The sequence below is a fragment of the Larimichthys crocea genome, chromosome XII (genome assembly GCF_000972845.2).
Source record: "Larimichthys crocea isolate SSNF chromosome XII, L_crocea_2.0, whole genome shotgun sequence".
In the NCBI taxonomy this organism is placed as follows: Eukaryota; Metazoa; Chordata; class Actinopteri; family Sciaenidae; genus Larimichthys; species Larimichthys crocea.
Genome location: NC_040022.1, coordinates 5,249,031 through 5,276,192, shown reverse-complemented (window position 1 = coordinate 5,276,192; position 27,162 = coordinate 5,249,031). Strand labels below are relative to the sequence as shown.

General features: G+C 40.1%; 1 protein-coding gene across 7 annotated transcripts in view; it reads right to left on the bottom strand.

The window, feature by feature from the left end:
- si:dkeyp-72e1.9 (syntaxin-binding protein 4) overlaps window positions 1–27,162 on the bottom strand; it is a 73,784-nt gene that overhangs the window by 1,735 nt on the left and 44,887 nt on the right. For 5 of the 7 annotated variants that reach the window (XM_027285292.1, XM_027285290.1, XM_027285291.1 and 2 more), the window contains 18 exons: window positions 24,277–24,372; window positions 21,194–21,263; window positions 21,017–21,091; window positions 18,827–18,906; window positions 17,196–17,319; window positions 16,835–16,976; window positions 10,990–11,096; window positions 10,676–10,817; window positions 10,350–10,422; window positions 5,778–5,866; window positions 4,108–4,204; window positions 3,480–3,607; window positions 3,249–3,341; window positions 2,860–2,925; window positions 2,516–2,713; window positions 1,501–1,617; window positions 427–473; window positions 177–307 (listed from right to left, as the gene is read on the bottom strand). In XM_027285292.1, coding sequence (XP_027141093.1) covers window positions 177–307; window positions 427–473; window positions 1,501–1,617; window positions 2,516–2,713; window positions 2,860–2,925; window positions 3,249–3,341; window positions 3,480–3,607; window positions 4,108–4,204; window positions 5,778–5,866; window positions 10,350–10,422; window positions 10,676–10,817; window positions 10,990–11,096; window positions 16,835–16,976; window positions 17,196–17,319; window positions 18,827–18,906; window positions 21,017–21,091; window positions 21,194–21,263; window positions 24,277–24,372 — 1,875 coding nt within the window. The remainder of the gene's footprint in view (window positions 1–176; window positions 308–426; window positions 474–1,500; window positions 1,618–2,515; window positions 2,714–2,859; window positions 2,926–3,248; window positions 3,342–3,479; window positions 3,608–4,107; window positions 4,205–5,777; window positions 5,867–10,349; window positions 10,423–10,675; window positions 10,818–10,989; window positions 11,097–16,834; window positions 16,977–17,195; window positions 17,320–18,826; window positions 18,907–21,016; window positions 21,092–21,193; window positions 21,264–24,276; window positions 24,373–27,162) is intronic. The other 2 variants (XM_027285287.1, XM_027285288.1) reach the window with 2 other exon arrangements.

Here is a 27,162-nt window from a genome sequence, read left to right as displayed (position 1 = left end):
GTCAGACAGAAAAAGACACAAACACTGTGTAACTCTGCATCTCAAAAATTAACAGTTGAGAGCAAACAGAAGAAAAATAGCTGCTTCAGGCAGAATCTCTCAAATTTAAATCAGAAACTTTCATTTATCAAAACCAAAGCCTGTCACAGACATATCGGTATCGGTGTCCTCTGTACCTTTGTCATCAGTGGAGAGGTTGCAGACTCCTGCCACCAGCTCTTTGGCCTCAACAGCCAGTTGGAAAGTGGGATCAGGAAGTGGTGACGGGGTGTCTGGGCTATCAGTGGCTGGAGACGACCTGTTGCTCCTGATATATACAACACAAACACACACACACACACACACACACACAGGACGAGTGGTTACAGCAGGACTCTTACTGCAGAGCTGTATGATGATGAGTAGTTGATGTTCAGAGCGTCTTACCCGCCTTCTCCAAACAGGCTGGTTGTTGTCAGCACTTTGTGGACGTTCTGAGGACAGAGACGAGGAGAGGAAAGACATTCTTAATAACACTGAACCAGTACTGACGTCAGGTCTTCATGTGACAACAAAACAAGGACCTCAAGAAAGAAGGTCATGAAGAGTTTTCAGAGAGAGCTGAAGGGAGGCACGAGGACATGACCTTTACAACCAAACATTACAGAGACACAGCTGAATAAATAGATATCACCATGACACTTCCCCAGTTGATTGTTTAATTAGAAATGTACTACTTTGCATACATTTCCAAAGCAGGAATGTGATCTTTGGGTAAAGTCAGATTAAAAAATGATCCATGAGTCATAAACATGGACCAATCCCATCACGCTGTATGGAGGAAAGGTGGAAATCTGATTGCTCTGTCAAATGTAGCAGAGAGCTGCAGTGTGTCTCTGAACCACTGGGGGGCAGCCTGGCTCCATAACAGTCTTGGAGACACATGGGGGTGTGTGGGACTGTGTCACACTGTATTTGTTATTCACTATCTGTTGAATCCAGTGTAGGAGACTGCATGAAGTGTCCCACTCTGCATGGATTATGAAATGTGACAGAACGCACACTGACTGGCATGGAGTCAGCTCCCATCTATTGAGTCTTACAGTAATTAATTACTTTTGTCATCCTCTGCATGTGACTGCGGGGAAACACTGCAATACTGAACCTATCTCCCAACAAAGCTGCTGGAAGAGACGTTATGTTATAAGCCTGTCAGTCTTGAATCTAAATAGATTGTTTTTTGCTGATCTGTTCCTTCTTATAACCAATAGGGAGAAACTGTACTATTTTCAGCAGCGAATTAATCCAAATTTAGGCGCTCTAGTGATATTTATGTTAATGATAAGATAGCCTTTGAATGCACACACTTTATTATTTAGTAACATCACTTCATTGGCTCTGCACATAGGATTTGTTGACTGAAAAAAACAGAAAACATTGTCTTTTGATGACAAAATCAATGGTTTTGAGTTTATGTTTAACATGGAGAGAGATGAACACATATCAAAATGAATTTTGTACCTGTGCAAAGCCCAGGAGTTTCTTGTTGGAGATCTCCAGGTGTTTCCTGCTCAGCTCAGACTTCCTCAGCTGGCAGTCGATGGTTGTCAGCCTCCTGTTCAGCTCATGCACCTCCTCCTGACAAACACACACACACATTAGTCATCTGTGTCAGTGTGTGCTCAACAGCCAAGCAAACGAAGCGGACTGTGCAAAATACTATAAACTTGGTGCCTGGAAGTGAAGGAAGCAGGTAAGACAGAAATAAAAGAAAGAGGGAGTAGGAGGAAGGTTCAGGTTGATTAGGTCATGTATTTAAACTCATCTAACCATGTGGTCATGCTCTAAGCAGATGTCACATTTTGAGAGCACGAGTACATGAATAAAAAGAACCTCTTTGGATCAAAAGCAGGCTCTGTGGCTCAGTCAGCAGTGTTGTTTGAAATGTATCTTGATGTGTTTCACAGCTTGTGATGGAAGATGGAGGAGAGACAGAGGAAAGGAAAAGCTTGGGTCAGTCCTTTTTTTAAGTGAATAATTGTTGGCTCTGAGCTTGAGCTCATAGTATTTATAGAGGTTCTTCTTATTCACAGCTGCTTTTGGATAAGACAGTTGTAAGTAGTTGACATTTAACTACACTTCATGGCTACAGAGATACCGCATGTGGACAAAAAGAGCTGTGTAGAGGTTGTTGAGAGTGAAAACAACATGAAGGAATTCTCAGTAATCTGCTACTTTTCGCTGCCACCTTCTTATGAGTGAGATCCAACACAGTGGATCTAAGTCTACACCTACATCTGGTAGATGCAGTGCAAAGACTGCTGTTCATGCATCCGCCATAACTATGCACTTTTCTTTAGACCCCTGAGCAAGACTTCATTTCATTAACATGACATCTGTATCTGAAGAAAAACTCTGTGATCGGATCTCAGCATGTGCATCAAAGCACATCTGAATCAATATTTACTTCCTGAAATGTCCTGAAGTAGAAGTATAAACTAATAAAAAGAAATATTTCTTCTGTCTTGAGACTCACCTTGGTTGCCTCCGCTCCTCGTGTTTGCCTTTTACTGGCCAGCTGGTTCTTCAGGTCTCTGATCTCAGCCTCCAGCAGCTGGATGACCTCCTCGTAGTCCTGCTCTGCACCGCTGGCCTGCCGCTGCCCCACCTCGGCCTCGGCTGCCTGCAGACGACTCTTCAGACGGGTGTTCTCCTCCACAGTCAGACATGCTTTCTGGGAAGGACAACAAATCATTTAGTGATGCAGCTGACTCTTAAATAATACATTTAACTGGATTTTTCTATTTTTTTTTTTTTTACATCTGAACTGATGTAAAATAACAGCCTGCTCTGTGAGACGCTTGTATGTCACGTTCTCACCTCTGACGTCTTCTGCAGCTCCTCCTCCAGAGTTTTCTTGCTGTGCTCCATGTCCTTTAGCATCACCTGCCAAGAAAGGCAGCACATGAAGGCCAGGAAGTTTTTACAGCTGTAATCATCAGGTCAGTGGGTTCTGAGCATAGTGTGGGTGAAACCACACTGCCCTCATTCATCTCATCATCTTAGGATTTAAAGAGTGTTGGCTTTCAGTGTATTTGTTAATGAGAGTAGTGACTACTACTGTTCACTGAAACTACGACATGGCAAAGTGGCTTTTGTCAGAGAGGATTTTTTTTCTTTTTCTTCTTTTTCTCTGTGAAATGCTAAAATGCCTCAAGACGATTTGTGGAGAAAAACTTTACCACTAAAGAAAGTGTGTGCGTGTTCACCTTGAGCTGCTTCATCTGGGTTTGCAGCTGCTTCACCTCTGTCTGAAACTGCTCCATCTCCTCACTGCTGTAGCTGCATTCTGATTCATATGTCTGCAGACACATGCAGAATCACATATCACTTTGGGGTGTATAATGAAGCTACCCTTGTTAAATATCTTTTTTTTTATTTCTATTTCTTTTATATCTGTAAAGAAGTGCTGGTTGTGAGTAGCTGTCAAGACTGCTTACTGGGGAGTGGAAGGCCGACGTGTCCATCAAACTGGCTGCTTCGTGATAGGAGAACATGAAGGGACCCGCCCCCAAACCCAGCTCCTCCAGGTTCTCCTGGAAGATGCTCCTGGTGGCCTCCACGAAGTCTGAGAGTTCGTAAACAAACACAGAAAAAATATGTTGGCTTATGTGTACTTTTTATATTAAGTGTATTTAATCATGAAGCCATAAAAAATTAAAAAGATAAAAAGTAACTAAATAAATGTTAATTATGTCAGTGGTCTTGCCCATGCCATCCTGATATCTACGGTAGTTTTGAGTAAGTTGGCCCTCCATAAGGTTGGATCTGGCCTGCCAGATGTTTCTTAGCAATAGATGAGTAATTAGTATTAGTAATTAAAAAATACCATTATATAATATTATAGTATTGATCACAGACTACGACTGTCTGTCTGGCTACAAACAGACACAGAGCTGTGTTATTGTTATGTAACCTGACACTGCACACACACACAAGTGACACAACCAGTAACCGACATGCAGACTTCACACAGAGCCTGTGATCTGACAGGATTTCAGCACTGATATTTCACCTTGCAGCCGACACAACTTGAAGTGTGTGTGTGTTTCTATACATGTGCTTCACCTCCATAGGCCACAGTGCCTTGTGGGTCTGTGGTCAGACTCTGTCTCAGCTTCTTCCTCTTCTCCTCTGTGACATCCAAGCCGAGGAAGGACAAAGCCTAAGAGACAGAGACAGAAGGATGAGCGGACATAGAAATAAAGATGACACTTCCTGTCTTCAAACTGCAGTTGACAACTGTAATGTTTATTTCTTTATATTTTTTGTATTAACCTGCAAGTAATGATAATTCACATTATTAATTAATCTGTCAAACATTTTCTCCAATAATCGATTAGTTGTTTGGTCCATAAAAAGCCTATTCAGATTTGAGAATTTGGACATTTTTTTCCAATGCCATGAAAATACTCAACACAACAATTGTTTTTTTGTTTTGTATCATAGAGCTACTACTACTATTAAACACAACACATAACGTTCTCAGTGTTATATGGCCCTGACTGAGAGCTTCAGACGGGGTTGGAAAGTTTGAAAGTTAACAAATCTGTCTCTATAATCCCATCAATGAATTGGTAGATTAGGGACAACCTACGGCTGAGTGGGATCTGGACAAAATTAAAATTGATGCTGAATATTGGTAATAGAACTGAACAGAGGGCAAAGACAGAAAGCCTAGAACAAGACATAAGGAATCAGAGCATCAGCAGAGAGATGGAAAGCTGGAGGACATGGGTGAGAGGGGGAGCAGGGAGAGAATGTGCTGATTTGGTGAAAATAATGTACAAATGAACAGCCCAAATGTGATAGAGCAGAGGAGAGATCAATAATTAGATGAAGAGAGAGCTTGGGGGTGAAAAAGTGTTACAACTGTACTAAGCGTACAAGTGAATTAATCAGAATGAGAAAAATCATCAGTTAAAAATTTGCTTCATGGAGTTTCTTTCCTGAATAATGGACTGTATAAACTAGGAATGGCCAAGAGTACTTGAGTATTCGTCTGCACGACAGTGAGTGTAAAATAAGAAATGTCAACACCATCTGCTATACATTTCATGCTGGTTAATTCAATGCTGGTGCTGGTTAATTCCTAAAGAAATACAAATTTGTGGTATAGGAAAAATTTGAGTGTCAAACAAAACAAACAATATCAATGGTAAGTGTCTGTTAAATTATATAATATACCTGTCTTGTAAATAATATACCTGTCTTGTAAATTTCATTATTAGTTAATTTCACTTTATTAGTGAAGTTAGTAAATCAATGCCAATATGAACTACCGGATCCAATAAGTTTTATATTCACATTTACAGTGGCTCACTATTTGCCGGTAAACACAGTCTGATCCAGAGTTAGCTCAAAGCTAGCTCCCTGATAGGTCACAATTAGAACATATAGAAATAAAATGGCTTGCAACACAAAACACACAGGACAGATCTACTAGGAACCACTGGCAACAACTCTTTCACAGAGGTGCCTACGGACAAAAAGTGTGTCCAATACATTATCTAAAATGAAAAAGTTGAAACATTCCTACAGTAACTCTTCTTCTGTTATCTGTACATGTGGTATTATGTAATAATATGTACATTATATACTCTGTTGTAGCTACTCAAGAGACAGAATGAGAAGTTGATTTAGCCTCACAGCTTGAATAAAGCACTCCAACATGCTCTGCATCACACACCAGGAGAAAACATATTTAGCAGTGTGGCTCTAAAATAACCAGGACTCACCAAGTCTAATTTGTCTGATTTGAGCCGTATGTAGGGATCCAGAGTTATCTTAGGTTTGGTCCCTGTTGGCGACCTCTGGCTCGTTGAACCTAGAGAAACAAAAAAATAAAAGAATGGAGGAGAGGAGGGAGGGGAGAAAAGAAGAAGATGAAAAATATGGTTGAAGACAAGGGGAGGAAGCATGGATCAGGAGTTAGAAACCGTATGAAAAAATATTCTCATGTAGATAATAGTTATATATAGAAAATACATTATTGTATGACATATGGAACCAGGGGTCTTTAAGATGAGTATGTGAGGCAACAGTATACTTAGAAAACAACAGGAGGAGAAATATCACTGGATAATCTGTAATATCAGAGTGGATGGACAGATATTATCAGTGGATTTGGTGGAAGTGGTGATAAGGGAGGTGTGCATGTGTATGTGTGTGTGTAAGTGAGTGAGTGTGTTTGGGTGGACGGATGAAAAGCAGATGATTAAAAAGGGAGGAGTGGAGGAAACATGGATGATTATATAGATGAGTGAGGGAAAACAGTGAGAGAGGGGAGGGCAGACAGCCAATGCCTAATATTAATTTGATGAGTTTGTCTGTCCCAGAGTCTGCTGCAGCAATGGGAACCGTTCCTCCGTGTGTCTGCACACTCCCCTGTCACTAGATGAGCTGATTTCACTGACTACCCACCACCTCCTCCTCATACCACCCAAAGGATTTGTATCCTCCCCCTCCCACCTCTGCCTGGTGGTGGTGATTGACAGACCTGCTGTCGTGACAACAGCCGTGCTTTAAACCCTGGTTACACCCAGACATCACTCCACATTATACAATTTGTTGTTGTTCTCATATATAAATACCTCATTTCTTTAAATTAAAAACACCACAGTGATGGTTCATTCCTATTTTGTCCTCATTTTTATTGTACGGTCTCACATAAGGGCAATATAATGTGAAATAAAAGTTTATAAACGTGTATAAACTGAAGGTATAAGATTTTTGGTCCTGCTTATTGTAAAATGTGTGTGCATGCAGGACTTAAGGATCACACAAAGTTTTCTGCTAAATATGTCAAATACTTACAGCAACTCCTTTTTTTTCTCAGAGTCTTGGTGTAACATGACCTGCAGAATGGCCATTGATGTACTAAGTATTACAATATTTTTTATACATGCAGTATTATAAACTGGGTGGAAAAATGCTGCAAAACCTTACTTTGAACGCGAGGCATGAAGTGTTTGTCATTCTTTCATCAAAAAAAAAAAAACCTACCAAACAAGACAAAAAATTTTAGCATTTTGGATCAGTTTAAAATATGTCAGGGAGAACAGTCAGGAGCAGCCACAGTGAGCTGTTAGATGAAGAGCTGCACACCTCTAACCTCTCATTGAGGTAACCAACTCCTTTATTTTTTCTCTGTTCACAGATTCACAGACTGCATGCAGCATCAAATCAGATCGCTGTAGCTCACAGAATAACGGCCAATTAGTTCTTTATTAAAACAACAATAGTTTGTTTTGCTGTACCCAGAATTCTGCGACCTGTAGCATTAAACCTCATTTGCTGTTACCACCAATAACTACAGGTGTCACATGGACAATAAAGCCACAGCTGTGCGCCGAGAGGCATGAGGGAGTTACAGTTATAGCACCCCAAATAAAACTCTCTACAGTGAGTGAATCATAACGAAACGAGACATCCCACAGATAGACGCAAATGAAAGAGGAGGGGGAGCGAAATATATAGAACAAGTTATAATTTAAAACTAGATATGAGATGATTCTGAAGATATGAGTGGAAAGTATTGTTCTTGCAGCTGCATTACAAGTTAAAAAGTTTATGTTTGATTCAAATATACTGATTATTTGTGGCAGAAGTTTTGGTTTTAAAAATTATGGATATGTCAAATTACCTGGAAGACCGTTTCTTTTAACAAAATATATTAGACTCTAGGTGATAATAGTTGCTTGAAAATAGGCTTTTACATGTATCGATAAAGCTACATTTATCTGACAGGACTGAAGAGCTTTGACTGTCTGTCCCCTTGCTGTGCTATAGGACAGGTCAAACACTAAGAAGAGGGTCAGGCTTGTCAGACAGGTCCAGGAGATATTTATACACGTTAGCAGCAAAAACTCTGCACCTCTACCTTTTCACCGAAATCGACAGGAATGATTCATTGTCATGAATTATTGTATTCTGTGGGTTGTTTGTAAAAAAAAAAAAATAGTGAAAACTGCTGACATCTGTCATGGGTAGCAACTGGCTTAACCAATAAGGGCCTGGAGGGCAGCTAAGTGGTCACACACCTAGAAAATACCCTTGACTGGGTAAGAAGTAATCCAGGCCAAGAGGATTGACATAGGCTGTCGGGTGGCTCTGACCTTGGACCCTGGGTGACGTTAACATTCGAACTGCTTGTCTGTTTTGAAATCTTGAAAATGTTACTGTCAAATACTTTTTCTTTTACTAAAGCTGTATGACATGTATTGTTTGCTGGTTATCTATTAAACTGACACTACCAGACACTTAAAACTTTATGTTTCTTGATTCACTGTTGGCCTCCAACGCCACATGGTGTGCTGCCTACAAAACACTGGACAACAACAAAATGATCATGTATCAAATCAATTTACAGATCCACAAATCCATATAAAACCATTCAGAAGATCCAGTTAACATAACTGAAATGTCCTATTATAAATGATACAGAAACTGGCATCCATTTTTTATAAATATTATAGAAATATTTTTTTGGACTGGGTTGATATTAGTTTCTCAGAATTAGATATTAGACAGAGAAAATGTTGTAGCAAGATCCTGATAGCAGAAATGTTGTTATATCCCAGATAAAGACTTTTTTGGTTAATGCAGCTACATATCCACAAATTTTCACATCTCTGCTCGACAGGACAAGACTCCCTCCATGATGTTAACTGTTATCAGTATTATCCCTGGTTTTTAAGCCGTCTTCATCTTATTGTTGTGAGATTAAGTTGAGAGAGTAAAAACTAGGCAGAAGGCAGAAGTTCGGTTTATGTCTCTTATCATCTGTAAGTCATTTATATGCTGCTGCTGTATTAACATGCACTCATGATTTGATTCCAATTAAAACCCCAGAGAAGCTGTCACACATACATGTCTTTAGGTATCAGATCATCACTACAGATGAGGATCTCTTATAAAGCTTGAAAGGATCAGTGATCTCAGTATGAATTCAGTATTAATTATTTAGAGAGAGAGGAAGAGATGAAGGATGAAATTATCTGATCCATCACAACACTGAACTGTCATATTTTCTCTGACTGATTAAAGATAATTCTGTCTTTTATTCCCCAGGGCAGAAAACTGAAAAACAATAATGAACTACACCCTCTATTATTAAGATAGGATTTTTGATCATGATCTCTCACATTCATGTGAACTCTGAGGTTCCCTACTGTGCTGTGTTTTCGATTAAATCCCATGCTCTCCTCCCCACCTAATCCCCAATCTGTGCAAGGGAGCACATGTTCCCCCATTCATTCTGGGATCAGATGGGTTTATATAATATGCATCTGATTTCAGGGACCTGTAGGACAAATCACTGAAAATCTCATCTCTGATTTGGCAGGTGTTTAATAGTCCTTGGAAGGTTATTTATGGCATAGGTGCGTTGTTAAACTATATTATACATTATACTGTAGTAAACAGACTCATTGTCCCCTCTGTACTTATGTAAAGATGCATCATTGTCATCATCATTGTGTATTTCATAAGAGCATAAGGCTGAAATATTCTATATTTCTCTTACTGTCATCATAGTCCATGAAAAAGATCAAAACCAGGAACGTGTTAATCAATCTCTTAATACTTTCACTGTATCACTGTACTACTCTGTCCCTGACTTTTAGCTCCACTGGGTCCTACTGATTATGCAAATGTTTAAAAATAGCTCCCAAAAATATAATTTCATTTTTAAAATAGATTTCAGCAATCTCTCTAAAAAAAATTTTTTTAAAAACACCTGCTCACTGTAGTTTTTATAAAACAGAAGGAAACGGCACATGTTTTGGGGACTATTTTCAGCTGTGGAAGAATCCACATTTGGTGCTCTGGTGAGTATGTGGAGCAGCAGGGCAGTGTATGTGGGATTGAGTCAAAATAAACTATATTGTGTGTGTTTATGGTAATGAAGATACATGTCACCCAGTGCAACAGTGTGGCTCTCTGATGTGTTTTTAATAGATTTTAGGCAAGAGAACTTTAGAGAACTCTATGGCACAGAGGAAGAAGATATATCAGACTCTGATACACAACACTCAGACCTTGGATACTAGGAAACGTGCAGCCACAGGTTGGATTTAAACCCTGTGCTTCTGCAAGGACTGTGCCTCTGTATGGCATTAGCATTACGCTGTTACAGTCCCTGTAATGTGAAAAGATTCACATTTTGGTAGTATAGCCCAACCTGCACCCCTGCACAGGTCTCAGCAGCAGAGACAGATAAACAATTGATTTGACAACAGGTGGGAAAGAAAATGCAAGAGGAATAAAGCAAAAAACAAAGAGAGAGTGTGTACAGTGAAGTGTTTTACCTGAAATATGAATATCTGGTGGGCAGATGTCAGGAGAAGATGAGGACACTGGGGCAGGCTCCTCTGTACAGATCTGCAAAGAAAAACACATAAAAACAATCTATAACCTTGTATAATGACACACAAAAGATCATTATTTTAACACTGTTAAGCTGTTACACTTTCTAGCAGGTTTTCAGGCTTTGCTCTGGTAGTACAGGATTTCACAGATTTGTTTAAGAGACAGTGACCAGTTGTTTTACTGGAACTCATCATTCACCAACTACTGAACACTTTGATAAAACGACGGTTGCACGTTTTAAGGCCTGAAACAAAGCCTAGCTGACCTCAGGTGATCTGATGTGGACTTTTAAGCGCCCAGAGTTGTGGTTGTTGCCTGTGGCTCGCTGAATCCCGTTGTGGAGAGATGTGCTGCTTGGAAAAAGTCCTTTCCCTGGAATGAAGGCTATCTCCACTGCACTGTCTTGACTGAAAACACAAACCATAAAAATACAAAGAAATACGCAGAGTAAAGAGGGATGACAGTGTGATGGCAGTGTTACAGCTGACTAATCATTGTCATCAGTCTCTCCAGAGATTCACAGACTTTACTTACTTTGAGTTACTGAATGTGTAGTTTATATCTACATGCAACACCCACCTGAATTTGACTTTGTTCAGCATGCTTTTAGCCTCTTCGTAGGTCACACCTATTAATGACTCTTTGTTGATGGCAATGAGTTGATCTCCAGGCCTCAGGCGTCCATCCTGCACAACAAGGAGACAGAGCATTTAGCCATGCTGAGCTGAAGAACCACACGCTTGCGTCAGTGGTCACTGGATGTATCCACTAAGTCACGCCTCATTCTTTACAGGGAAAAAATAAAAACTGCGTTGGAATTCCTTTGTGTCGGTCAACAATTATAAGTGGAATTCCCCAAGGCTCTATTCTTGGGCTTCTTCTGTTCAACAAATACATGCTTCCACCAGCGCAAATTAAGTAAAACAAGAAAGTATCTTAAGAAGAGTACCTTTAGCCAAAGACTTATACCCCCAAAGCCACTCATTCCTTCTATTGTTTGACTCATCCTCGCTTTTTTGAGGGTCAGGTTCTTAATGAACTTGCTAATTAGACTTCATAATGGCATCAGCGCATCTTACTACAATTAACACACCTGTATGCCTATATATCTATTATCCACCCATCTATCTATCTATCTATCTATCTATCTATCTGATAAATGTATGACTGAATAATTCCCTAGCTGACTCATCCCATACAGCAAATCACAATGCATAAAATGCTAGCTTGCTTCTTATAGGACACAGGGGATTAAGCATTGGGATTTGGAGGAAATGGACAACCTGCTTCCATAAGCAGCAGACTGAGAAACTAAGAGAGTCAGTGTCAGTAGCTGTTGTCATAGAGTCAGGCATTAGTGTACACTGTTGAGTGAGTTAAAGAGACTTAATGACACACAGCTTTGCTTTAGCATGTCTGGCCTCCACAGTTGCATGTAGTCTTACTACCCTATACCATTCACCATCTGTTATGAGGGATTTTGAGTGTGTATGTCAGTAAATACACAAATGGGCCAAAAGAAATTTCATGCATACATGCCTGCTGCATGGCAGCCTCATCCCCAAGAACATTATTTAGTACAGAATCTCTGGATTAATGCAGTGTGTGTAGAGAGATGGTTATGAAGTTTTAAGAATTAGATAGGGATAACAAGTAATGCTGAGAATGGTCATAAAAAGTCCAATAAATTTGAATTTTTAAAAAGCTATCTTTGGGGATGGGTGTTCATGTAACTGATTAATTCATCTTTGTCTGACTGGACTTTTAGGTATATGAAGAGAGAAAATCTAAACATGTTCCACAGCTATGTGTGTAACCAAACTACAACTTTTATTTCCAACAAAAAAAATTACAAGAATCTCCTTTTGTACATCGTGTACCAAAATGTACAAACCAGTGCTCAAACACCACAGGGATCAGGGGATATTTCCTTAGCCCTGAGGTGCTCTCTGTGATTCTTGAATCCAAATGATGTAAAACCTTGCAGGGCATACACAACAAGAAAATCCGCTTGAAAACAGCTTTCTTCAAGCATAGAAATACAATTCCTGCCTTTTCTCTCTCCCCTTCATTCTCTTTTGATTCCTTGTCATATTGCCCAACAGTTGCCGGTGAGTGGGTGGACAGAGTGGCAAGGAGGATGGGATTGGGGGGAGAGAAGCAGAAAAGCTGGAGAAAAGGAAGGAAGGAAGGCAGCAATATGTGCCAAAAAGAGGGGTGTGTAGGATGGTTTCAGGGCCAGTTCCTATAGAATCAGTGTATGGTTTCGATTTTTAGCACTGATTTAACATCATAATTCTCATTCCCCTTCAATTTGTGAGAGGAAACTGATAATCTGACAGGCAGGAGGTAATCTGAGTAAGTAAGAGTAAGTGATAATGTTTTGTCTTTCTTCTCTGCTACTCCACATATATACTCCGCACTGACATTATCTCTCTGATAACTAGGTATAAAGGTTCACAGCTGTATATTACAATTTGGGTTTTATTTTTGTAGTTTTGTAGTTAATTCTACAATGCTGTTGGATGGATAACATTTTACTCACCAAAGTTATCTGAGAAGACTGACACATTTCTCGGTCAAACCAGCAAAAGTACTGTTAGGTGTAGTGCCCAAAGTCAGAATTAAAGATAATGTTATGGCTACTGGCCCAGAAAACAATTGTAAAATTATTTTCTTTCACTCTGTTCACGTATGCAGGAAATTAACAGGGAGTCAGTCAGTTCAGCCTGAGGAAGGCTGAAAAACATTTTCTGCTTTTGGTTCTGGTGAGCAAATTTTGTTGTAATTAATTAGGCGCCATCCTTGCAAGCTGCAGCTTACATCTCTCAATGTTCAAAGATCTCAACATCTTTGCATCCAATTTTAGTGTTTTCAAATTATAGCTTTGTATAATGCCTGTGTGTGAATTTCAGTCTCCTGCAATTAAGTCAGATGCACTACAGCTCTTCCATACACACCCCCAACCTCCACTCCTTTCCCTTCAGCCCCTATACATAAAGGGTATTTCTGCACTGGCACTAAGCACTGGCATTGAAATGTCCCATATGCACACAAATCCCAGAATAGTGGACTGAGTGAGAACAATGTTCTTATAACTGATATGAATATGAATGAACCAGTGATGCTGAAGCATGAATGAAAAACCTAATGCCAAACTAGAATTATCCTTTAATACAGTAAACTGTCTTGCTCTTATCCAATAAGTTGGTCGATGCATTCCATTGTCAATTTGACAAACTGGAGCTCGTTGTACTGATGAAGCCTTTGTGTTAACAAAATAGCATTTTCTGCTCTCCCCCCCTTGCAGCAGACAAAGTAATCTTAGCGGCTTCCTGGGAGGTTGTAGTGTCCAGCACTTGTTCGCTTGTTTCCGTCAAGCATAAATGACTGTGTTCCCTGTATTCCCGGACACACTGTGGCCAGGGCGCAGAGCTCATCCATCATGTTTACCAGTAATTTTCCATCAGGAAAGATGCACAACATTTACCTTTACTCTCTCTCACCTCAGGCCTTACATGGCCTTACAGGCCTTAATCCCACTGAAAACTCTTTAAAAAATTATAAGAACCTGCAGGTGCTGCTGCTGCTCCTGTAGCATGTGTGCATCTACCGGTATGCAAGACAAAATCCTCTGCATTATAATGTGTGCGTGCGTGTGTGTGTGTGTGCATGTGTGTGTGAGATAGGGGGAACAGCAGCAAGGTGATGTCCTAAGCAGAGTCCGAGCTTGATGGCTGACCTTCACACTTGGTGTGGTGTGTGTGCGCTCTGGGACTGCTCTATTAGAGCAGCACTGACACCAAAACAACACAAACACCAAGAAACATTCAAGCAGTGTTTAACATTCTTAAATCCAGCATGAATTCCTAAATATTCAACAGGATTTAATGACAACACAGCATTGTTTTTGTCACCTTATGGTAATTTTCTTAAGGGAGTCAAGGTGACACTACAGACACCAGAGAAAAGCTGTTTATATTCTGTGTTTTAGGAGAAACAAAGATAGAGTTTGGGCATAATGCACTTTTGATATCATTACTGATGGTATTGTTAGAGGTTGTATTCTTTAGAGGATCCAGCTTACCAGTTAGGACACAGCTTGTAAGAAAAAGCATTAACTGCTCAACTTTTTCCCAAATAACAACTATTTATCAAAATCCAGCTTTCTTCAACTCCACGTCTGATTTACAATTTTTATACACACCACAACTTATTGCAAAATAACACAAACCGCAAACTACATTTGATTTGATTTGAAACTTGGTCCATTACTTTCCCATTCCCCACTGAGGGTAAAGGGGTCAAGGATCAAGTGATGTAGGGAATAGATTCAGCATGTCTAATTGTTGGTAGTGCTAGGAGAGCAGGTACTCGCTGAAGAGCTGGGTCTTCAGGAGGTTTTTGAAGGTAGAGAGGGACATCCCTGATCTGGCAGCACCATTAAATACATCAATTAGTCACTTAGCTGAAGAAGCTTAGTGGGAAGCTCAAATAGCTCTATACCACTGCATCTGTGCTTCTTAACCTAATATTGTTAACCTAATAAGGAGGGCTGGCAACGTACACTCATCCAACTTAATTCCCCCTTAACACCATTTCAGCAGTAGTAAGAGATCTCTGTGATGTTGAGGCTAACAGCAAGATTAGCTGGAGTAACTACACCACCTCATCGACAGTCAGACAGTGGTCCAGCCTCAACTTTTGATCTTTGCATTAGAGAGAATAAGTTGCTTTCTTTCTAAAGATAAGACAACTCACAACATTGGTAATGCTAGCACTAGCTGTGGCAGCAAATGTATCAAGTTTGTAATAAAGTTTGTTCTTTGAGATAAGCAGTAGGTGGCACCAATTCTCTATTTGGAAAATCAGACGATGAAGCGACAAGATGATCTCATGAAAAGAGTGCCAATTGAACCCCAACCTAAAAAAGGATGTAAATATAATATTTGTGTTTGTTTCATGTGTTAAGTGTGTGTGTGACAATCATGGATACATTATCGAGCAGTTAATCAGCCGTGAGTTAAATCTTCGCTACGTCAGAACGTATTTGGAATCAAGCAATCATAAACAAAAAAAAAGTTTTCTCTAATTTTACTGTTTAGTTAACCTTTTCTAATGTGAAAATGTGCAGAACAATATAGAAACATGACTTGAGACTAAACAGTCATCAAATCAACTCAGTTTGGGTTCTAATCATGTCAGGCCTACGGCATGTTTAAATTTAATAAGTGCAACTCTGGGTGTTCATACACATTTGTGATGTCCATTATAGACAGCTAGCCACAGAAACAGGATCAGCTGTCTGTGACCTGAGCTCAGCTCAGCAGTATTTTACATTAATCTGAGGCCAAAGCTGCAGAGGTCTGCACATACACTCTTTACTTCCCTTCCACATCCCTCTGTCTCTCCTCTACCTTCCTTCACTGTGTTCACTTCATTTTCCTACAAGAAGTCCCTCACTGCTGCACTCTATCCATCTCAGTCATATTTTATCCAGGTATCCTCCTGGCTCTTCAGTCAGTGCTCAGGGGATAAGGTGAGCACACTGAATGTGTCAGGTTCCTCAGGAACAATATGATTCATATGGTCGTTACCCAATCTCGGAACCTACCGGATACCTGATGTTGATTTAGCCTCTGGATGCAACAGCTAGTGTTTCAATGCATCTGGTGTAGATGGCCAATATCGTAACTATTAACAGATATCATGGCCAAGGCTTCCTCTTCCAAGCTCCTGTCATTTTTAGTCTGAATAGCACGTTGATACGCAAGCATAGAGTTAGAGTTGAGAACAGATGACTGGATTGTTTCACAAGCAGCCAGTTTACACTACACATGAGTTACACATGAGTTCAGAGATTGGATTTTGGCCAATGCGCTCTGCGTCTTTTGCTCTCCACATGAACTGTTTACCTGCATGCAACCAAAGCCCTCTCAAATGTGATGGGTCAAAACTACTTAGGCTACAACTAGAAAGCAGAACTCATCCAAAATCAAAATTTTTACCCTTGTCTAGAGATTCTACATTTATATGTAGATATCTCCTTATAGAGATTTCCATACTGTAAGAAATGTGTTATCTGATTTGAAATTAGTACATGATTTTCTCAAAAAGGCAAATGTTTGCATACATGTAAACGTATATAGCGTGTATAAGCCAGTGATCAGTGATTTGGATGTTTATTTGTCCCCTAGTGGCCAAAATCAATTAGTTCAGCTTTAAAAAAATACTCCCAAGTTTGTTACAACCCCCAACAGCACCAATAAATCACAAACCTTTCTCTTTGGTCACTGTTTAGATTTTTAGACTTGCCTGTGTTTATTTACAAATTTACAAATGACTCCCTTTGTTGCACCCTTTTCCTCTCCTTCAGTATCAGTAGCAGTTATGGGGTATAATTTTACTCTGCCTCGTTTCTTACCCGGTGACAGTCTCCTCCAGACAACACCTCCTGGATGAAGACCGCAGGGCCATCAGGCCTGTTGGAACCTCCACCGATGGTGATGCCCAAACTGCTGGATCGTGCCACTGAAATGAGCTGAATCACTCCTTCACCTGGATGACTGAGAACATGAAGACACACAAACACATCAATCTTTGAAGTAAAGGAAAGTTGCTCTATTTTTGTGAATGAAGTTGCCGGGCAGGTGTGCACCATGCAGGTGGGATGCAAATCTGCAAAATAGTTTGTACAACTGGGTTTAGCAACTTGCCACCACAATCTCTTAATAACTATGGAGCAGTGTTGTGGTTGATGTGAATCATGTAAAAACAAATCTTACCTGAGGGAGCGCAGCATGGGCCCACTGTTGTTGTACATATTCTGAGAGCCTGCTGGGCTCAACAACAAAGGACTCTGGGAGCGAGATGAAGAACCAGATGATGTACTATCCAGGTAGCGGCCTCCTTTTGGAATGATAAGAGGGAACAAAAACATCAAGAGTAGAATCACTTAACCTGTGCTTGGTCTCTTGAAATGTGTTTTATATGGATAGATGTACAGGGACTAAACTTTTTACACATTTCAGACATGCTGTCCTGAAATAGAAGCCTTCAGCAATTTGCTGCTGCTACAGATGGCTCCAGTGACAGTAAGGCTCTCCACTGAATCTGTAATGTCCTGTTAAACATTTCTTAAGCCTGAGCGACTCTAAGCACTGAATAATACCCAATATGATGTTTTTGTTCTGTTTTTTTATCCACTGCCTGGGATAAACATCTGCTTCTTTTTTCTGTTCTCAGTTTCAAAGGTAAGAAAAAATAGTAAAGATTCAGCAGTAGCAGGGATGTCATGACTGTTTTGTTTTTTTTGGAAAAATGAGTTGAAAAGACTTCCCTTTGTAAGCTATTAAACACAGAGACCTTGCTTCTAAGTAAGTAAATGGGGGCAAACATGAATGGGGTCTGGTTGTTTACATGCCCAAACCAGATATAAAAGGTCCTAGGTCTAAACTAAATTTTAGACCAGTAAGGCACATGTCTAGTCCAAAGTCAACACCAGCAATCTCCAAATTCCAGAAATCAAATTCCAAATCCAAAATCTTGGTATCAAAGTTAAGACTGATTCGCAAGTCTTTTAAAATATTTTAATAAAGTCATCAGCTCCCTGACTTGATGACTGGACACTTACACCCACTTCATGCCATGACTGGTCAGCTGTGCAGAGGTGAGAAAAGAGGCTGGGTTTGACCTTGAACACGATTTCAATTTTCATGTGACTGAGTGCAACTGTATACATGCCCTCCAGTAGATACAATCGGAAAATGTGCTGTTATTTCTATTTTCAAACTTTTATTGAATCTCCTCCTTTCTATGATGATTGACTTCCTTTCCAACTTCAAGTGAGGCTGTCCGGAAAAACTTGATTTCTGACAACACATGATATAAACTTGTTAGTAAAGCACGGCCCCTTTATCTCACCTTTCGAGCCAAACACAGTAACTCTGCCAGTTTTAGTGTTTTACCAAACTAAACAGATGTCTGCTTTATATCTACTGGATGACCTTAAATCTGTGTAGCCACATTGTGGAGCAGCACCATCCCCTACACAAAGCACACAAGACCGCACACGTGCTGAAGCCATGTTTTAACAAATCTGTACCAGCTGGCTGCCTCCTTCCTGAAACAGATGTTTGCAATTGTGTAATGGACAAGTGCACTTGTCATAAGCCATTTTTAAAGGCAGACTTACTCCATTTACCCTTTAGGCTCATTATTCTGTCTAATACAGAACTTCTTTTTTTTTTTTTTTAATGTAGGATTGAACACAGACATGATGCAGTTTAAGCATTTCGTGTTTTGAGACAGGAGAATTGGTGTGTGAACATTAAACGAGCAGAAGATCTGTCCATATTAAATTACAGTTGCTGTTTGTGGAAAAAACAAAGGACTACCGGTATTAGGATTTGCCTACCTTGCTGGATGGGAGAGTTGCGTGTCGATCCTGTGCTACCATTGGATCCATACTTCTCCAACAACTCAGCGAATTCTTTTCTGTTCAGGGAGACAGAAAAAAAATGGAAAGAGGTCAGTCATGAACACGACTGAAAGAAGCACTTTTATTAGTAGTTTTATTGTCCCAGACTGAACTGCGTCTGAACTAACACTGAGCTGACAACTACTAAAATAGTTCATGCCATAGTTGGCATATGATAATAATGAGGTAAGGTATGAGTTCAACAAAATCTATAAACTTTTGCTCTCAGTAACACAGCCTTGTCTGAAAACATACAACATACTGACTAGATGTTGTATCTGATTCCTGTTTTTGCTGCCATGTTGCTGTGTGATATCCCCGGTGGATGATGATTCGATTGTTGCTAAACAGATTACGATAAGCACTCACATTGGCTCCATGTTAAATAAAGACTCAAACTGTTCTTGAACAGCACAAAAGACAACCTCAGACTGCACTTTCTTTGTACCCAGCAGCTATAGATGATTGGTTTAATGGTGCCACCAGCAGCTGACTCCGACGTGTGCTTCTACCTGCTGAATGTCAATGTGCAGGCTGTGTGGATTCATTTGTCCTTTTACCATGCCAGCATTTTAGAGAATTTTGTGTATTTTATGTGTTAGTAACACTTGTATTAGCTGCTCTGGCATTAACCTGCCTGAAACACTGACACCCCACTTTAAATCCATTGTGATTTCTCCATAACATGCATTTTGCGTATCCTTCATGACCCAGAAAAATAAAAATAGTTTTTCAAAATGTCACTATAATCTCTTAATAACAGTCAAATATATGTCTAATTCCCTCTATAATTTTGCAATATGTTGAAACTTTGAGTCATCTTGTTCTGTGCTATGTCACTGCTGTGTCCCGTTTAAGTTCTTCTGTAATCCAGATGTGAACCTGCAGACCTAACATAAGATATTTGCATCAAATAAACCATTGAAGTCATCCTGCAGCCTGCCTGCATATTGGTCCAATCCTGTATAACCGTAACAAGTGGGGTTGTATGAGGTACTTATGCATAGTCAGTGTATTATCTAAAGTAGACAGCAGTCAGCATACCTCCAGTTTGGAGAAGCAGACAGGGATCAGTGCACAGGAACCATCAGCAGATTAGAGAATGCTGCTCATCTGTATCCAAATGCACAGAGTCTGTATGCACCGCTGCATACATTTTTTTACTCTCCCCGGCTACCAGAAAATTAATTTCATGATGTTGCTTAGATGGGTTGACTTTTTAATAATATTTACCAAAGCTCTCACACCTAGTGAGCATGTTGCTAGTGCTAAGCTACTTTTGATTTGTTTTTAAAAGATGTAGAGGCAATCTGTTGGGAGGGGTTGGGACTGAGAAGGAGGGGGGGCACAGACAGACAGGCATAATCCCCCCCTGCTCCCTGCCCTCCAGCTCCTCCGCTCTGGCCTTGCCTGCAGAGTATAAAGCACATAGCACAGATTAACACACAGGGCTCATCTCGTCAGGAGCACTGCCCTAGGTTAAGCTCTCTCCCCTCCCTTAGTCCGCTGTCATTCCGCAAAGACAAGGAGGGGTGGGAGGGTTGTGGGCTCAGCCTACCTCACCACTGACACCACTTTGTGAGATTCCTATGTAAGAGTAATAGTCACCTTGAAACTACACATGAACGACACATGGCGTTCATGTTTTTTATGTCATTAATCTGAAGATGTCGCTTCTAAGCACTCTGCTTCACATTAATACAGTTCTATATATTCATACCAGGATTTGCCCAATAAACCCACAGTCTGCTGTTCGCTGTGTCACAGAGCTATTACCATTATATTAGCTTCTAATTTCTGACAGCCGAGGTGTAAATCCTGCCTGTGCCAGAGACTCTCCATTAAGGACTTACTCACTTACAGGCAGAAAATACCAAAATTTACAAGAAATTTCATGGCTGACACTTCCACGTGCAACAGTCTTGCTCATTTAAATATGCAAATCCTTCGTCAACTTACAATTAAGCATGCTGTGATGTGGATTTGAGGTAAAGATGACCTTGTTTTCACCCAAACTGGCTGTGTTCAGATTAGAAAGCTGGTTGAACACGAATACTTGTCACCGCTTCATTATTTCTGATAATATTGTTAATAAATACACTGTATTGAAGACAGATATTTGCTTACTTTGCTTCCTCATCTCTCGCTATGAGAAGGCGCATGTGATTGGTTGCCGAAGCTGCTCTCAAGACGTCCACAGCTCTGTAAAATAAATAGATGCAACAAAAACGCATTTATATTATTGTCACAGCATCACCAATCATGGGGTTAAAACAATGACAAGAGCAGACTTTACTGGACTACCTTTCACTTGTGACTCCAACAAGACTGTCCCCGTTCACCTCCAAGATCTGGTCCCCTGGCATTAGGTTTCCTTCAGTCAGAGAAGTCAGACATGTCAGGTGATCTTTAGTCGTTTAGGACACAGTGGAGGTAGCAAGAACTTGTAGAAATGCAAAAAACAGCTTCTGTGCAGCTCAGAGAGAGTATTGAATTTTATGTACAACATATTAGTCATTGTTTAAGGTACAAACTGACTGGATGGAGGTCAATCTCTGTTGCAGCTCTAATGGTAGATGTTTTATGTTTTTTTTTCCCTTTCCTTTTCTTTACACCTGTCTTCGTTTTTTGTTTTTTTGCCATTTTCCAAGAAGACTACCCCGTCTGTAAGGCACTGAAAATTCATGACAGTCATACTGAATATCACAGTCCTGGTTCAGTGATATCTCGTCCACACTTGCATGGCTTGAGGCAGGCATGAGTGCTCCCAGGCTTCAATGTATCTGGCCACAACTAGAATACTCACACAAGCACCCACGAACCTGAATTTTAAGAAATGAACTCCATCATCAGTATGGTGGCAATGACAGAAAATGCTTCAGCCTCCTGAGAGGCAGGACAGGGGTTTATGATTATGGTTGTGTCATCTGAATATAATGTGCTGACAGTAGTTGGATAGGAAAGTGTAGAGGTTACAGCTACACAACATAAGGTTTTGCTGGTTATTCCTGCTGATGATGCTTCTTTCTTTCTATGAACTTCGAGCACAGCAGGCATTAAAAAGGGAAGCCGCTATGACTGCTACAGTCTCCACAGTGCCTTTAACACCAACTGACGCCGCTAAGTCTTCCTCTCTGAAAATATAAGATGTAAGACATAATGACTATGAGTATGCGACGACTAGACTCTTCTCTCTAAGGCTGATCATCGTTCCACCCAGTCACGATCTGTGATTGTGGGATGATATCTCTTTTCTACCCCCTATCTCACTCTACTTTTTTTGCCCAGCAGTATCAGACTATGGAGGATTAAAATGTGGCTGACTTCTATTCACTGGAGCTTTACATTTTTTCCTTTGCACTTTTAAACTTTTAGCTGATGGTTTTATCCAGTGAGACTTTGAAGAATAAGTTAAATGACTAAGTATAAAAAAGAATAGAATTCTATCCACTGAAGTCAGAAAGTGATATGGATCAAAAAGGGCTTTCTTTCTGGTCTACTGACCTCTCAGAGCACTTTACAACACTTTTCATATTTGCATTGATACAGTGATAGCAGAGGCTACCAACTGAGCTGATACTATGCTTGTGCATACACAACAGGAGCAAATTATCTTGCCCACTACACTTCAACTGGACTGGGAGGGGGGCAGGAATCAACACAATGACCCTACAATTACTAGAAGACCTGCTCTACCACCTGAGTCACAACAAATCACTGATATACTGTTTACATGCTGCAGGGCAAAGCCCAAAAATCACTCAAATCTGTGCCCTGTATTCATTGTTTATGGCACAGAGAAAGTAGGCCATGACAGTGTGGTGGTGTGTTTTATTCATGTCTTTAAACTCACATGAGGAATGCTCCAAAAATAAATGCTCTGTCACTCCCAAGCTCATCACTCAGTCAGGATGTCCACTGTGTCCAACAGTCACTTCAACTCTGTTGTTTCATTCACGTTTTGTTTTCATTCTGACTGACCAAAAACTCAAATTACAGAAATATTAATTAAAATTATCCCCACTCAGCATCTCAACACCAGACAAAATCCATTTATTTGACCTATTCTTATCTATAACAGTCAATAATTAGAGCGCTACTAAAGATGTTTTACCAAAAATCTTATATGGCCAGTCACAACAGATGTCTACTAATACAGTCCATCTTTAACCAGACAAGGGTCAATGTGCAAACAAGACCTTGCTCTGACTGAAACATAGTGACTCTGACACTAACTCAGCGGGAACCGTCAGAAGTATTCCAGTGGGACTCCGAAACATCTTCAAATCAGAAGGAGTCAAACCATTCCCCACCTTAAGATCTCTGCTGGTACTTCCTAGAAAAACAGGACCTCCCTGTTTAGTTACAGCACACACAGATGGTCAGTTTAACTTCAGATGATACTTTCTTCACCATCTGCTCTTTCCCACAACAGTGTGAGATAGGAATACACAAGAAGAAGAAGAAGAAGAAGAAGAAGAAGAAGAAGAGAGGGACTGTGTCTTTTAGGTCAAGGACATCAGGTGTCAGACTGAGGAAACCTGCACAGACTCCTAAAGTTGTTGCCTAGAAAAATCCATTCATGATTCACACTTCATCTGATTTGCAAATGAGCACAAGTAGAGGCCTCAGTGAGTTCACACAGGGACAGGAGACTTTAACAACACATGCACATTCTTTGCTGGGTGATATAAGGACAAACACATGGAGGGGGTTTCTTTTTTGTAAGTAAGTACAGACCAAAAAGACGTAATACAGCACTTCACAAGTATATATGACAAGTTATAAATAATAGAATAATCAGCACAGAAGGAGCACTACAACGCTGTGTCTTATCACCAGTTTCACACACTTTGTAAAACATACAAAGGAACGCTTGTACTCTGAGTCAGATCAGATCTTTTTAAATATGCAGACGACACAGCCTTGGTGTTTTGTTTTTGTTTGATGTCTGGAATGTGTTTGGAGAAAAAAGTGCCGATGTTGGTGTAGACAACAAAAAGGTGACACTGACGACTGATTCACAAATTAGTCTGTTGCATCCTTTACTCCGTGAATTGGCTAAAAGAGTCTCCAGCTTTTAAGGATGACTGTCTTGTCTTTGTCAAGGCATGATACACGATTAACCAGAAGTTTGAACTGGACTTAATTGGAGAAAATGGCAGATAATATAGGACGTAGCACCCCGAGCTGATGAGGTGTATCTTTTTTTGCTGTATTGTTCCTTTTATGGATTGTCTCTCCTGTTTTACTGTGTTATTTTTGCTGTCTCTGTGTATTATATGCACTCTTGACTTTGGATAATAGTTACATTTGAATTGAAGTACCGGAAAGAAGCCTGGGATGTCATGATAAGGAAACGTACCCTGGGAGGACAGAGTACTTACCATCGCTTGAAGCAAGGCCACCAGGTAAAATCCGTTTGACGTAGACTCCAAACTCCTCTCCAGTCAACTCCTTCACACCACCGATCACCTTAATTCCTGTTGGGAGAAGAAAAATCAAATTAAATTTTTTTGCAGTTATTAGTAGAGATTAGAGACTTAACTGTGTTTAGAAGAACATTTGGATTTAAGAGAATATAATTTCTTGTCTGTGACAGCATGTGTGAGTGCAGAATAAAGTAATCTGATTTATCTTAAAATGATGCAACATTAACTCAGAGCTCAACCTGTAAGTCACCTCTACATCACTGCATGTTCATATCACTATTTTAGGTTCCACAGTAAAAATCTGGTGAACTCCAAATAGAACAAATGCTAATTGAAATACATAAATGAATAATAATAACTTGGTGCAGATGGGATTTCAAATCTCATCTGTACCAAGATCCCAGGGGAGTGAGGGGAAGGTCATTTGTCAGCTGCTGCCATTGTGTCGGTACACCGCTGACAGAAGAGGAATGTGAGGGTCACATAAGTCAGCTCTCCGGTCATTCTTTGATTTCAAGGGGCATTACTGGTGCCAGACTTTTACTGAGGAAGGTCCCAACCATGTTTATGCTTTTCTCAATCCAATATTAGCTTTCTGAATTGACTGCACTACGAAAGAAACTTTCGTACACCATACATTTAATTAAATATAGTTGTTGGCTTGTAGGTGATGTGCATTCAGGGAAAAATATATGATGCTTGTGGAGTTTGTTGATCGTGAGGATTGTTAAGCTCACCACGATCACCACCGCTCTCTGTGAACACAGTGATTGTCCAGGAGTAGCCTCAAAACTACTACATGAATACGTGTACAGTCCATGTACTGGACAATAGACTGAACCTATTACTCAACTGTGGACAGTCAGAATCAGTTGAACATAACAGGGTTATGATCACTTAAGTTAATTGATTACATCAAACTAAAAATCTTTGAACAAACCTGAACTCAGCTAAACAATTCTTATGGCGGCTAATAGACATATCAACCAATTCTGACATATTCCTGCTCACACTTTAACTAGACAGCCTCTATATTTGTGTCCTTACTTCCAACACATACATGCATTGCTGTACTTGAAGTGGATACACTGAAGCTGGCAGTGTCTCCTCTATCTAACCATTAGATCAGGGCTTCTTCAGCTTAAGGCTGCTCTTGGCCCGTTACCACAGAGACAAAATGGTTACACTAATTGGGTCTGGAGCAAAGTGGCGCATGTTAATTATCGCCTGTTAGAAGAATGGGGTTATAAAGTTCCCCAACTCAGTCCTCCCTCCCGTCTTACTCTTCACTGTGGAAAACAGTCTCTCGTTCTTTTGTTCAGCCTCAAAGCACTCTCCTCCCCCCGCCTATCATCAGATAAGAAAAACATAATTCTATGCATAAGCAGCTGGGGCAAATATAAAAGACATGTCTCTCTCCCTCTTTTTCATGATGCATCAAGGGCATGTTTGTTTCCCAAGGATCAAATATTCCAACAATTTAAGACCTTGTAAAGATCATAATATCCACTGTGATGAAGAGGGCACAGTTGTTTAAAAAAAAAAACAATACCCCAGATGATACAAGAACAGAGACTGAAAAACAGCTTCTTTAAAGCCCACTCAGACAAAATCAGCTGTGACGGAGACAGTGTTCACTATAAACACTGCATCCCGTCTGCACGCTGACGGTGGCACAGCTCTCAGCAGCATTAACGCAGAGATTAGCATGTGCTGTTCTCAGTGTAAGGCAGCGGGAGTGTTTGATACTCTGTCTGCTGCTGTGGAGGCTTCAGATGTACAGTAAGGGGAGTCTTTAGGCTCTGTGCATTGGAACAGTATGTACACGTGCTCAAGTTGGATGACTATAAGCTGCTTTGCTTCTCACCTGTGCACTGCCTTTAATGCTATACGTCTGCACAAACAAACACACCTTCAGGTCAGCCTTTCCCCCTCCTCTCTCCTAACATACTGCATCTTTCACTGCTATTTAAGTGCACTATATTCTGTCTTTATGTTCATACACCAGGAGTTCATGTAGTTGGTGGAGAAGCAATTTTCCACTGTTCAGCTCTGACACAATGCCTGAAGGACAAAACTGTCTTGCAACTACTTCTTTTATTCTTCAGTGCCCTTTTTCCTCACCTGTAACTCAAAAACCACTTATGCTACACATATTCTTCATAATTATGGTGTGTCATTCTACAGTATGCTGTATAAACTATGAATACATTTGCATGTTTAATGAGCTAAATTATTTTTAAACATCATTTTGGCTTTTTTTGTACTCCTTTAATGCTTGTTTTATTGCTCCTGAGACAACAGTGATATGTCAAATTGTGCGTAATTCTTCTTACATTTTAAAAACACTCCCACTGACATCCATGACATTTATATCTCAGCTATTATATGCAATACAAATACAGTGTTCTCTAGAATATTTGCAAATGTTGCCTCATTGTTGAATCCAAATGACACAGTTCAGTTTCAAACCTCACTTAAAGCTGGAGGACAGTGATGAAAATAAAATGTATAAATCCTGTCCAGAGCTTCAAGCCATAACAGATCCACGTGACATGCCTCTCTTCATGTTAAACAGATTGCTGTTTTCCAAAGCACTTGTCCCCACATTCACACTCAGATGCCAGTGAGCTACCATGAAAGGCACTAGGACCAATTATATGTTGAAAAAATGGAAATCTTAGGAAACAAAGAAAAGCAGAGCTGCTCAGATGTTAAACATATTCCAAACGCTTATTTGAATGTAAATATTGTGTAAGTGTGTAGGAGAAGTACAACATGTTTAGCTAGTTTAGCATTATGAAGGGATTAATAAAAATATATATAATTTAAAAAATAAGA